Genomic DNA, 13,527 nt, shown 5'->3' on the forward strand with positions numbered 1-13,527 from the left:
GTTTGTAAATGCACATTTACTGGTCTGTGCTCAGTCACTGAATGTCTGTGCGTGACCTTCAGGCCCAGCTGGAAGCTCAGAGAGCCACACAGGACTTCCAAAGAGCCACGGAGGTTCTCCGGGCGGCGAAGGAGACCATCTCCCTGGCCGAGCAGAGGCTCCTGGAGGAGGACACCCGTCAGTTCGACTCTGCCTGGCAGGAGATGCTGAACCATGCCACCCAGCGCGTGAGAGGTTTTTCTATGTAGAGAACACAAGTTCTGTTTTACCAGACCACTGATGTTCCACCGTGGCTGCAGGTGATGGAGGCGGAGCACGAGAAGACGAGAAGTGAGCAGGTGCACAAGGAGACAGCGGCCAAATACACGGTGGCCATCAGCCGCATGAAGCAGCTGGAGAAGAAACTCAAACGTACCATCAGCAAGTCCAAGTAAGAGCAGCATGGGAAGAAGGACAAACACACTCGAACCTTCTCGTTGTTCCACAGCACGCTGCCCTCTTTTGCTCCATTTACACACCTTCACCACATTCACTCAGTTTCTCCCACATTTGCACCAAGCACCTGAAAGCAGCATCTCACAACACTTTTAGCTAGAATATGGCGACTTCCTGTCCGTCAGGATGGACAGAATGGTTTCCGTCAGGTGGGTTGAACCAGCGCCATCTCCCTCCTATTTGGCCTCCTCCTCTAGGGTTGCCATGGCGATGAAGTGCATAATGCTCCTTTCTGGGTTTCTCTGTACTTTTCCCCTTGTGTCTAATGTGGTTGCTCTCTTCTCAGGCCGTACTTTGAGATGAAGGCGAGGTACTACCTTCAGCTGGAGGTACGTGTCTGCTGCTTCTGTCAAGTTTGACGGTGACGTAGAAGTATCAGTATGAAGAGCGTTCTCAGTACCAGTACTTCACTAGAGGTTGAGGCAGACAAAGTTGGTGTTGGTGTATTTTTATGTGGCATCAGCTCGTTGTCTGTCGGCCTCTTTCTGGTCAGACCTGAAAAAGACGGTGGACGAGCGTCAGGCCATGCTCTCTCAGGCCAAAGGCGAGTACAAGACGGCACTGAGGAACCTGGAGATGATCTCCGACGAGATCCATGAGCGCCGGCGGAACTCTGCCATGGGCCCCCGCGGGCGCGAGGTGTTGGCGCCGAGGGCGACAGCATGTCTGGGGATGAAATCTCCAGCTTCAAGTTGGAGTCGGATGTGATTTCCAGTGAGTATACTTCTTGGTCTTCTTTGTTCTCAATCAGCAGCTGCAGTCGATGGGTAGCTGTGTGTTTAAAGCACGACGCGGGGCGAAGAACCGCTGCTGCCAATCGGGTGTTGCCAGGTTGCACCGCAGATGGATATTAGAAATGTTCAACACGAGCCAGACTACGTGTGCTTTAAACGGTTTTAACGTACGGCTGCCAGCCAATCAGAAAAGAGTATTCACAATGGCCGCGAATCGGCAGGTTAATCCATGCGTATGTGTGCGTTAAATGGTTTTCAGGCACGACACGGGGGGTGAAGAACCACGTGACACAGACACATGGTGGATTCACCCCCTACACAATGTCGTTGGCCAAAGACACAGAAATGGGATCATTCATTCAGGTTTTCATGCTTTACTGTGTCATTTTTCACTTGAGGTTTATCTTTTTTTTTTTGCAGCATCTCACTTGCCAGAAATCTGTTACTCTCCAATCAAGTTGACAGAAATGTTCAAATCATCCCTTTAGCTTGTTGTCCTTGTCACGTCCAGATGTTGTTACACCCGACAGCTGTTTACCATCGTACCATTAGAAAAGTTCACCTGAGCCGAAGTACGTGTGCATTCAGTGGTTCTGGCCAATCAGAGAAGAGTATTCCCCCAGACCAGCTCTGATGTGTGTGTCTGTCACCTCTTTCGCCCTCCCTACCTGTTTCTCATTCTCTCCCTCCATCCTCCCAGTGACGTCAGAAGTCTTCGATGAAGAGGTGGGCGGCGGCAGCGTCGTCATGTTGGAGGAAGACTCTGAGACTCATTCCACGTGCAGCCTGGGTTCCTCTCCCCAGCAGCCCTCAGGAGCTGCTGTCACCCTGTCCCTTCACCTCCTCCACCTCCTCCTCCACCTGTCCGTCACCGACGCCTTCCTCCTCCCTAAGCTTCCCGGCGCCTCCGCCCAGGCCCTGCAGTCTGGACCTTCCGAGCACCGTGTCGCTGTCAGACTTCGGTCTCATCTCACCTGTGCTCGGCCCTCGCAGCGAGTGCAGCGGAGCGTCGTCGCCTGAGTGCGACGTGGGAGAGAGGTGAGTGAAGTGATGAAAGTAGAAGCACAGGGAGCTGTGGATGTTTGTCTGGGTGGAGGATCGTCCTGCTGCCATTAGTCAGCGTGGCGGCGAGCTCCAGCTTCAGACCAAACATGTCTGAAATTGGAGTGTGTGTGTGTGTGCACGTGAAACCCCCTCAGTTCACAGCAAATTCTGATCCTGACAGGACAACAGGAATGAGGCAGAGGTGTTTTTTCTTTGCGCTTTGGGCCATGTCCTCATCAAAGCCTCATTTTTTTCCTGGTCTTTTTCCTCTTCAACCTCTGTTGAATGAGATAAATTTATCTGCTCCTCTGCAGATAAACAAGTTATGTTTTCTAAGTACGATCCAACAACGCAAAGCGTGTCGGGACAGATTAAACCCTGGAACTATGGAGGCCATTCTTCTCCAACTCCATCAAAGACCGTGTTGTGTAAAGGTCACCGTCTTAAGATGAGAAGGACAAGTGTGTTTACATGTGTTGACTCAGTTAAACACTGAATTCTTTTCCTGGTTAGAACTCCTCAAAACAAAGTGAGTAGACTTTGTCATGTGAAATAACTGATATTAATCCAGACTGACGGGTCCATGTAGTCCTGTTTTCTTTCTCACATTAGATTCCTTTTCTCATAACTGACTCCTCTCTGGTTCGGTAGGCGACCGTGCAGACGGTGCCGAGGGCGCTCTGGACAACGCTCCCTCAGCCACCAACAACAACAGCTCTGCGTCCAGTGCCAGGAAAAGCTTCAGCCTGGAGGCACGCTTCAGCTTTCTGAACCTGCGACGGCAACGCAGCGACAAGAGCGTGGATGGTTGTTCCCAGAAGGCCGTGCTGCTGGTCAAAGGTGTCTGATGAACACTCAGTCTGACTGAAACCTGTTGGAGGACTAAGCCGTGTCCCATTTCCTCATGAAAGTTCATGCACTTTGAACAAATTAAGAGCACTGTTGTGTTAGACCATGTTTGTAAAAAGACGTTTGTGACGAATGGAAAGAGATGATTGTTTATTTTTTACTGAAAAAAAGTGTGCTCCTGCTCATGTATGACCTTTGAACTTCAGACTGCTATGATTGTTCAACAGTTTGAGATGTGTTTCCGTTTTGTGTCTTTAGATACACAAGTGATTTTGTGTGTAGTTTACCCATTAAAAGAGTTTATGCCACGTGTGGAGATGTTCAATAAAGGTTTATGTATTTCAGGTGTGATATTTTTTAAGTACAAATACATGACACTTGGGTGCTGTTAGTATTTAGTGATGTTTTTCAAGCCGCACAGTTTTACTTTGAAGAATCTTTAACTTTTTTAATATAAAACAATTTAAAAGGGTCAAAAATTCAAGCGAATATTTTGCTTTCAAGAAAATGCACATTATTTTTGTAGCGCCGACTGTCTCGTCAGGTTTTGTCGTCAGACGTTCCAACAGGGTGCATGTCAGGAATCAGCAGGTCACTGTTGATTGTCCATTTGTCTTCTAATTCACTGACCTCTGCACAGATATGAGGCCTCAGTGACAGGGAATCTTTTTTCTAACAAAATTGCAGCTTTTTAATTTTTATGGAAATTCTAGTAACTCTAAAATTAAAGAAAATTTGTCATGTTAAATATGGAATATATTATGAATCAGGTTTACTCATAAACACACAATACTTGATGATTGTTAGTATATTTCCTTGTCAAACCTAAATAAAACAATTTTCAGTTTTTTATAGTTGAAATCATGTAAATAGAATGCATTTCTGTTTATATATGAATCGAATTACCAGATTTGTTTTCATTTTTACAAGTTTGATGATTTTCTTACCAGTTTTCTCATAAATCTAATTTGTAATTATATTTCTTTATTTCAACTTTGTTTTTATCAATCACCTGAAAATCATGTTTATTGTACAATTCGACTTAAAATTTCTTTAAAATAGTACATTTAATCTCATAAATTTATGCTGTTGTCACTCACAAAATTTTTAATTTTGGGATAATTATTTTTTGGGTGTAAGTATTATTTCATGATTAAATGATAAAGTGATGCAGCATGTGAAACATTTAATCAGTACATTTCACTTCGTGGCTGCTTACTCTGATTAAAAACTAGGTTTGGATGTGGATATATGATCATGCACTCTTTGGACTGCACTTTTTTGACTTATTTATTGGTAGTGAATGTAGTGGTATTGTTACTGACAAGTTATTTTATTGTGGCACATCAACCACTCACTGAGCTTCAATATATAATGTGTCAGGAAGAACATGTTCATCACCTGTCAACAGGGATGGAGCTTCAACATCTTGTCCACGCATCAGTCTGATAAAACAAACTGACGACAATAACCCAACTCAAAGATGACATCCAAGTCATAAACAAGTCTTTTAGGTACCTACATAAGGTTGATTTACTACATTTCACTGGATCTGTGTCTCCTGTCTGACTTTACAGCAAGAAGATGCTGCTGAAAGCGCCAGAAAACCTGAGCATGACCTTCATTCCCGTTTTCATTTCAGGAAAAAATTGCTTTTTCCTTTGCATTTTGACGATTTCATTGTAAAACTGGTCCACAGATAAAGGGACGTTTTGAATCGTTTTATTTTAACCAGCTGCGAGTCAAAGAGCTCTGACCTGGTAGAGACGTACCGTTCCACTGGCAGAAACCTACATTTGAAACACACTTTGTGTGTCTCAGTGGTAAGAAACATCAACGCCAGCAACAACATTCATACATGAGCTGCTGATGAGAGATCATTTTACACATTTGAAGACGAAAAAAAAAATTAATTTTATATATTATTTCATATGAGTCACGATGAGAAACAATTGAAAAAAGTGCAATATAATCGACGGGAAACCGAAAGTTTACTTGGCAAATGATTTACCCTGTAAAAAGTCGATGTGAGTTACATGATTAAAAACATTCATTCGTTCATAATACAACCTCTGTGTGATGCCTGTCACTCAGCCATCAGACATCATTCATGTGCTGCCGTACTGGACTCCCTGTGGCACTCAGCTCCTGAGAATACAACTACATCCTCTTTACTTTCATTCAACACATTTGCAAGGAGAGAGAGATTGTGTGACAGGAGGTCTAATCTACTTTAATCAGCGAAAACTACTATTATATTTGACAATTGTGAACGAATGTTCTGCAGCGTGACAGCCAGCATCAAACAGCCTCTTCTTACTCTTTTTTCATCAACTGTAGACTAGTAGGAACAAGGTACATCTTCCCTCATTTACGATGTCTTCCAGGTAGTCGGTGCAGGAAGTGATAGAACTGCTGCGTTTTTTGTCACATTGGCTCCGAATCTCTGGATTTGATTTTATAGTGTGACCTTAACACTCGTACAGGTTGGAGTGGACGACCACCTGAACTGAGATATTCTGTAAAATGGTGTTTTGAGCTTGCACAAAGGAAGTACCTTGGTTGCAGTGACAAAGTCGTCAGACAGTGACATGTTTTTGTTCTATACATCCGCTGACCCGTCTTCTCCTCCTCCTGAGATGATCCCAAAGCTGGTCCAGGTTCCTCACATTCCACACCTCCCTCCACGTCCTGTCAGGTCCTGGATGGGTCTGATGTCCTGTGAGATCCGTCATCCACCTCCTCGAGGTGAGCTTAGTGCACGTGTATCAGAAGGGGACGTTCGCCGTTGTTGAGGCTGTTTGTTGCTGTTTTGGTTCTTTGTCTGTAGCTGAATAGATTTTATGTCCAAACTGATGATTCAGCGTAAAATAAATGATCCCAACAATGTTCTTCAACCACATTGAAGGTTTCCGTCAGAGAAGGGAGGTCAGTGTGAAGCAGACACACACTCTGCCTCCAGTCTATGTTCTCTCTAGCTCCATCTTCACTGCAGCTGAGAGACCCTGAGCGGCGACGTGCTGGAAAAGTCCAAGAAGAAGGGACCTTCCTGTTTGGGCAGGAAGGTGGTAGGGATGACGTTGTAGATGCCCGCTGGGATGTGCTCAGCCTCCATGTAGCAGAAGCCACATCTGGAAAAAGACACCACACATAAAACCTTCAAACAGACTCGGCGGTCAGATTGTTGAGCAAGAAAGGAAGAATTCCCTCCTGGAGTGAGAACATCACATGTGAACTGTAATGAGCTGGTGGACATGCAGGCTGCAGTCCCCGTTGAGACTATCGGATGCAGTTTGCATGAAGATTCAGCAGAGGGCGCCCTGTAGGTGCTAATGACAGACCTGCTAGCTAACCATTGCGTAGGAATTATCTCATCTTCAGTAATCCACCACCTGAAAAGAGTCCTCGTGTCAGTGACCTGTAGTGGAAGTCGCCTGTGGTTGGACGGACACTTAGAATGTACCAGATCTTCCCTTTGAGGTATTTTCCTCGGCTGATGTGTGATTTGTGGTCAGCACCACCTAACATCCTCCTCACCGCACCTGTAATCTCCGCTGCTCTTCTTCTGGAAGGCTGTCAGCCCCACATCTCCAACGGTCGACACCATCACCACCTCAAAGCCGACGCTGTACTGCCTGAGGAGACGAGGACCAGGGAATAATTAACACACACTTTCAATAACCTCTAACAACAGTTTTGAATGCTTTCTGAGCCAATATCGACGTTCTAATTCTAAAATAGATCCTCAATATGTGATATTATATGATTCCAGATTCTAATTACCTGGTATATTCTGAATTGCACCTCATGCTGAAATCACTCATTGACAAAGGAGAAGGCGGGGCCTAATGGATGGCGATGACATTTTACAGTGATACTGTTTTGTGTCGTGTCGGCAGCTAAAAGAAAACGATCCTCTGACAGTGTTCATGATCAACGGATGATGGCCATCAGCTCAAAGGTTTGCAGTACGTTATGTGAGCAGTGTCCAGTGGATGTCTGAGGAAGGACTCCAGCTTGTGGCTGTAAATGATAAAAACAGACCTGGAACCTCGCAGCTCGATGAGCAGGGGGCCCGAGCGCTCCAGGTTGACCTGATAGATGGGGTTGTGTTTGTACGAGTCTTTGTAGTTCCCACAGCCTCCGGCACTGAGCCCTTTCCACTGGCCGTTAATCTGAGGACAGACGCAGACATTCAGTGGGAGCAGCCGCTGTCTGTTGGCCAGCTGACAGAAACAACGTACCCGCTTGGTGTGAGTGAAGGGATTTGGGATCTTGGCAAAGGTGAATTTGCATCCAGAATAAACCTGCAGATTTACAGTGGACACAAGCCATTAGAGAAAATATGAAGATGAAAACAGACGTGGTGGTGAAGAAAAGAATCGGTCTCACCCGCAGCGTGTAGTTGATGGTGTTCTGTTTCTCATACTGGGAGACCACCAGTGTGAAGGTGTGTGTCCCCGCACTGGTCAGCCTCATCTTGGTCAGGTAGTGGGGGCTGTTGATGCGGATGCCATCAATGTAGGGAGGAGGGTCCGCTGCCAAAGGTCAGAAAGAAAAAACAGCTGCACTGACACTGACGTGTGTTCCGAAGACAGCGCTACTTGTTGACATCCTTCATCTGCCGTCAAACACGCTTCATGAAAAGATCATTTCTATACGTTGTGTCAGGAATAGAGAGGGAATTCAGGCAATCACAATTTAATACGAAACAAATGCTGAAACCCCCCGTCAAACCTGGATAGTAAACCTTCTTTCCATCCGTCTTATAAACAACCAGGGTGATAAACTCCTTGTTTTGTGCAAAATCCTCCTGCACAAAAAACAAACAACAGGCACTGACTCAAAGTAAAACTAATGATCACATGACGTCGATGTCATTCTCTCCACCTTGTCAGTGATGTGTCTGGTGAGCAACACCCACACAGCAGCGCCCCCTGTTGGACACTGAACCTCCAGCTTGAACTGAGGGTTGTTGGCCAGACTGTAGACGTCCTTCACAGGGCCCTGCTTTCCATCCCAGCTGCTGCAGGGGACACACACCAGAACACACACTTCACACTGGCTCTCTCATCTCCTGACAGTTTGTTTGATACTGAAATAAGTGCTGTGAATGTGTCACTCACAATCTAACTGTGATTTAGTACACACACACACACACACACACACACACACAAACCTGTGAATACAGAAGGACTCTTTGAAAAGGGCAGGGCTCCAGCTCAGGTAGATGACATCATAGTACTGACACAGGTCTTCCCATGCGATCCAGAAAACTCCTGCAGACGAAGTAGACACAGATTCATGTCACAGGTTTAGTTTAAACTCTGGAGCTGATGTGACATCAATCATAATCATTTCAGGTGGACATTCTGTTTAGGTAGTTTACTCTCTGCCTTTTTCAGATTTTTTGTGACTTGAAAGGTCTGATGATAATTGTGATATTTATTTGAAGGCCCGTTAGTGAAGGATTGTAAGATTGTAACAAATGTGGCTGTGGACGCTCCACTCTGCAGTTCACTGTCTCCACTGGTAACAGCCCTTAGTTATGGTAATAACAGGAGCAGAAACAATAACCACGTACTTATAACGACATCATAACTTCATACGAGGGGATGCAAGAATACCGTTATCAAATTTCTTAGCTGTCTTGGGGTCAAAGTTGAGATACTTGAGGAGGTCCGGGGTCCAGTTCTTCTCGTCTCGCTCACTGTAACGGCCCTTCCACCGTAGATGACTCCACGGATTCTTCAGCTGAAGGAAGCGCATATTCTAAAAAAGCGGCGCAGCGACAGAGATAGAAGGATTTGATACATGAGGAGGAATCATGCTGCGTGCACCAGCCACTCTCACACAGATTTATGCTGGAGCTACCTTGTATTCCCTGATGTCTAGAACAGCATAAGCATGAGTTGGCACTAAACCCCATCTCTCCCCTTCCTCCTCTGTCATTACCCCAGTTGCCGTGGTGATGAGTACATCACCCCTGTGGAACCTGGAAAGGGAGGGCGACACAGAGAGGAGGAACAGATAAAGGCAGGTGTACGAAGAGGAGCGACAAAGGGACACCGTGGGGAGAACGAAGGTGAAGAAGGCGTCTTTGACCTCTGGAACAGCATGCGGAAGGTGCCGTCCTTGCTGAATGACTGATTGTCAGAGTGCATCGCGATGCGTTCAGGGATCCAGCCAGTGAGCGTGTGGAGATCAATGTTCTGCATGACCCAGCAAACACAACTCATAAGTCAGAAAATTCTTTTGGTCACGTTTCCTGTTGCCCACAAACTCCCTTACCGAGTTGGAGCCGGGGAAGTCGTAGCCTCCCATCACCTTCATGTAGGCCTTCTCTATGAGGGAGACCCACAGCTCACTCCTGTTGCTGGAGTATGAGCATAGCAGCTCGCCATTCCGGTCCACGGGCAAGAAGTCGTCTATGATCACCTGCAGCAGGGACGTTTTATATCTATCTGGTTCATCTGGTTACATGTGAGTAAGTCCTGCAGCTTCACTGTGTTCACAGCTGAGCTGTCTGGTGATCTTTCTTCTACCTTCCTGGGGACTCCATTGATGTGAAGTTTCACCATGTACTTCCCACAGGGGTTATACTCGGGTTCTCCTCGTCTGTTCTGAGGGTAGATGATGCTGGAAGAGATGCAGTGGACAGTTGTTCCAGCCTTTTCAAATAAGTTCCACCATGTAACACGTGCAGGTATGAGGTATAACTATTTTTTGAGAATGTGGGTCAAATGCCACAGGTAACCTTCAGTACCTGGTGATGAGTTTCTTGTTGTAGCGCCTCTCATAGGCCGCGCTGATGGCTAGGGACGCCACGAAGGAGCAGTCAGACACCACTGTCTGGATCACAGGAAGACATCAAAAGCATGAGTGAGATTGACTTGAAAGTCTTTGAGTGATGAAAGATCAATTGGACAGTTTCTTGGACAGGAATGCTGAGTTTGCAATAATCTAATCATGGGATCTGACCTGTTTGATGCTGAAGCTGGACACAGACATGATCATGGTGGGATTATTGCAGAGCTCATCTGGACGCACCCAGCGGGAGAAGATGGCTTTCTGTTTGGGGGACAGAGCCAGTTTCCCTGTTTTGTCCCTGATGGAACGAGTTTTCAGAAATGATCAATATCACGGCCCATCACACAGAGCAAACATGCTGAGGCAACCTTTTCGACTTCAAACAAATAATACACTTTAATGTTGCAGGTGTTTGTTGAGGAAAACCTGAAAGTAAAGTGGAGTAACAGCGGCATACGTTATCAGAGAGGTTGTGCTAACAATCACATGAAAACATAACAAGTAAAGGCAACTCACGAGAAAGGAACAGGAAAGGCGAACCGCTCCTTCAGGTCTACACTCATGAAGGGCACATAGGCGATGCAGTTGATTGTAGACGTACTCCTTAAAAAAGGATGAGATTTATTGGAACAGAGTAGGTTGATGAGGTGATGCAAATATGAGGAGGAAGACAGGAATGAGGAAAATCTATTGTGATTTATTTTACGATTTAACCATCATTGAAATTATTCTGACACATGCTTGTGGGAAAAAGAGATACAATTGGTGCATGAGGTAAGAGGTTTGGAGATCCCCAGGTTGGACGAGTCTGGGTGTAATGACAAGGGTAAAGCAGCAGATGGCGACAGGTTAGGTTAATCATGTTAATTCTCATATCTGAACAACCTTATGATGAGTGCCAGTGACACAGTACATGATGCTATCGTGTGTTTGTGTGTGGGTGTGTTAAGACTGATGGAGATGCTGCTACATTCAAGTTTCTTTCAAAAAAGATGTTTATTCCATTAACACTATGGAACTCGCTTTGTTATAAAGCATGAGTCAAAAAGGATCAACTACTTCTGCTGTTTTGCTTGTATTTAACTACAAGTGAGGGCAGTTCCACAAAGTGGCTCACCTGAGGACCTCGATCTCCTCAGACGTGTAGCGCTGACCCTGGGACTCACTGGACTGGACCGGCCGTACAGGCTGAGGCTGTGGGCGGTCGTGAAGGGTAAAGTCAGGTCCAAGGGGGAAAAACTGCCGGACCGGTCCCACAGAACTGCTGCTGGCCTTTCCCCCGGGCCCCTGAGGCGGGGTGGTTGTCAGTTTGGAGTGTGATTCTTTAAGACCCTCCGCCCTGACACATCACAGTGGAAGAAAAGAATTAAGTCTATTTTTTTTTTTACTGACCACAAGATGGAAATTGTACAACTATACTACACTACAACTACAAAAAAAACTCTACCTGTCCAAAGCCTGATGTGCCAGCTGCTTCAGTTTGGTCTGCAGCGCCTGGTCTGATGTCTCATTAGACTGTTGTTACCATAGAGAGAGAGAAGTGAGAGGGGGCTAACAGTGATGGATATTGGAAAAACTCATAGAGAAAAAGAAAGAGAAAGAGAAAGAGAGAGAGAAAGAGAGAGAGAAAGAGAGAGAGAGAGAGAGAGAGAGAGAGAGAGAGAGAGACCTACAGTTTTAATGCACAGCTCAACAGCCTGAGTGTACAGTTCAATGGCTTCATCACAATTCCCTTTCTCGTCCTCTTCAAAGGCTTGAGTGACCAGGAAGTGAGCACGCTCCAGGTCCACCTGCTGCCGGGACTTCAGTGGGTCGCTCTTCTGTGCCTGGACTGGGGTCACAGTTCAAAGAGGACTGGTTAGGATGTAAGACACTAAAGAGGTTGTCTATCCATCAAGAGATGTCATTTAACATCAATCTAGCTAATGTTGTTTCTGCTGCAGCTACAAAGAAGGAAACAATTTCAATTTGGATTTGGATTTTTTAGACCCTTGTTTGTTTTGAGAGGCTGCTGGGATGACTGGGATCCAATAAAAAAAAGAGGACTATTTTTATTTAATGCTGACTCTTCAGTGTCTGAACACGTTTCGTCCCATTCCAGAGTCTGTGGTTAAAACCTTGAGCACACATGTACACACCCAAATTTAAAAGGTAGTAAAGGAAAAGAAAGTAAAGTTGAGAACTTGTTCAACTTGTTGCAGTTGAACAAGGTGAAAACAAACTAATGTGTCCACACTCGAGAATATCAGGTAACGAAAGCACACGTTCCGTGGCAAAGGTCACTATTAAATCCAGTTGCCTAACATTTGTTCATGGAAGCTGTGGGGGGTTTTAGGGAGGAACCCAGAAAAAGCCAGAAGAGTCTAAGTTCAGGAAGATTCTACAAATCAGAGTAACTTACACGCATTATGGAGGGCTTGTACCCGGTCCAGATACTCATTCACTTTGTCCTGGATACCTTCCAGTTTGGATCCTGCCATTCCAGCATATATGAGAGCCTGAGCTGCCTCCTGAATCAACAAACCCACAAGGATCAGCTACACAGAACATATGCACATTTGCATGCATGTAGCAGCTGGCGTTGACATTCAATGTATAGCGGTTTAAAATGTGTACACACGTACCTTATAATAAAATACAGCCTCGTTATATTTGCCATTCTGGTCGTAAGTGACAGCTGTTTTGGCAAATTTGACAGCATCGAGCTCCAGAGCTGTGCAGTCCATGGTAAACTCCAACTGTTGACGCAGCGACTAGCTAACTGTTAGCTAGCGTCCTTCACTAAGATAACTAAACGCCGGCGTCGTTCTCCAAACACGCTTCTCTTCATCAGTGCGAACCGGCCATGGCGATGATGTTTCGGAAAAACGCCATTTAGCTCCAAACGTTCTTCGGCTCCTCTGACAGCTGAGAGGAGCAGACAGCTAGCATGAGAAAAACAACCATGTTTCCGGGGTCTCACGTTTCGCGCAGGCGCAGTAGGAAACTGGGCAACGTTGCATCCACGTAAAAAGCAAATGTTCCTTTCTTTAAAGAAACCTATGATTTCTTTAGTTGATGTGTTTTGGTGTCTATCCAAAGTATTTCTCCATTTGCAATGTTGAATGTAGATTTCCTTCCACAAACACTTTCTCAAAATTAGTTTCTCATAAACAAGTACTATGTAAGCAAAAAAGGACTATGGGTTTGGCTGCAAGACAGGTTTATTATTTGTTTTCAAACCGTAATGATGTTTCTAAGCGATCCAGTCAATGCAGGACAAAATTCGAACAGAGTTATTAAGTCATAATTAAGAGGGAAACTATATTAAGAACATTATCTGTTCCCCCTGTTGCTTTTACAAAGCTGAAGTTAAACAACGTTGCTCAGAGTAGTTGGAAGTAGGAAAAAATAAAGCAATTCACATTACAGAACAAATACAAATACAGGGGGTCTGCAACATAAACATTGTTATGACCAACTGGCGCCCTCTGCAGGCCATGAAGTGCATTAAAAATGCTGAATGCGGTCCAGTCACACAATCTTTATTATTATCCTATATGTTGGATGTGACCTCATGTCTGGCGCCCCTCCCCAGTAGCATTAGGTTTACTTT

General features: G+C 45.3%; 1 protein-coding gene across 5 annotated transcripts; it reads right to left on the minus strand.

The window, feature by feature from the left end:
- Nucleotides 1-6,108: 6,108 nt before the first annotated feature.
- On the minus strand, nucleotides 6,109-12,658 carry CAPN7 (calpain 7). Of its 5 annotated transcripts, XM_078624775.1 has the most exons (21): nucleotides 12,557-12,658; nucleotides 12,334-12,442; nucleotides 11,606-11,763; nucleotides 11,380-11,447; nucleotides 11,050-11,271; nucleotides 10,449-10,535; nucleotides 10,104-10,230; nucleotides 9,889-9,974; nucleotides 9,668-9,761; nucleotides 9,414-9,560; nucleotides 9,228-9,334; nucleotides 8,997-9,117; nucleotides 8,750-8,894; nucleotides 8,302-8,401; nucleotides 8,013-8,148; nucleotides 7,860-7,935; nucleotides 7,515-7,660; nucleotides 7,367-7,429; nucleotides 7,167-7,297; nucleotides 6,665-6,757; nucleotides 6,109-6,253 (listed from the first exon to the last, which is right to left on the minus strand). In XM_078624775.1, the coding sequence occupies exons 1-21, from the start codon at nucleotides 12,656-12,658 to the stop codon at nucleotides 6,109-6,111; spliced, it is 2,463 nt and encodes an 820-aa protein (XP_078480901.1). The 5 variants fall into 5 exon arrangements, with proteins under 5 accessions (XP_078480901.1, XP_078480902.1, XP_078480903.1 ...); XM_078624776.1 differs by lacking the exon at nucleotides 11,050-11,271; XM_078624777.1 differs by lacking the exons at nucleotides 7,515-7,660; nucleotides 8,013-8,148.
- Nucleotides 12,659-13,527: the final 869 nt, after the last annotated feature.

Source organism: Lampetra planeri, unplaced genomic scaffold (genome assembly GCF_965212315.1).
Source record: "Lampetra planeri unplaced genomic scaffold, kcLamPlan1.2.h2 scaffold_978, whole genome shotgun sequence".
Classification (NCBI taxonomy): Eukaryota; Metazoa; Chordata; class Hyperoartia; order Petromyzontiformes; family Petromyzontidae; genus Lampetra; species Lampetra planeri.

Excerpts from the sequence above, each read along its gene's own strand:
- CAPN7 (XM_078624775.1), bottom strand. The coding sequence starts at position 12,658 with ATGGACTGCACAGCTCTGGAGCTCGATGCTGTCAAATTTGCCAAAACA. Across the intron at positions 8,895-8,996 it reads TAGACATCAGGGAATACAAG|AATATGCGCTTCCTTCAGCT; the intron begins GTAGCTCCAGCA and ends CCGCTTTTTTAG. Across the intron at positions 8,149-8,301 it reads GAGTCCTTCTGTATTCACAG|CAGCTGGGATGGAAAGCAGG; the intron begins GTTTGTGTGTGT and ends TGTCCCCTGCAG.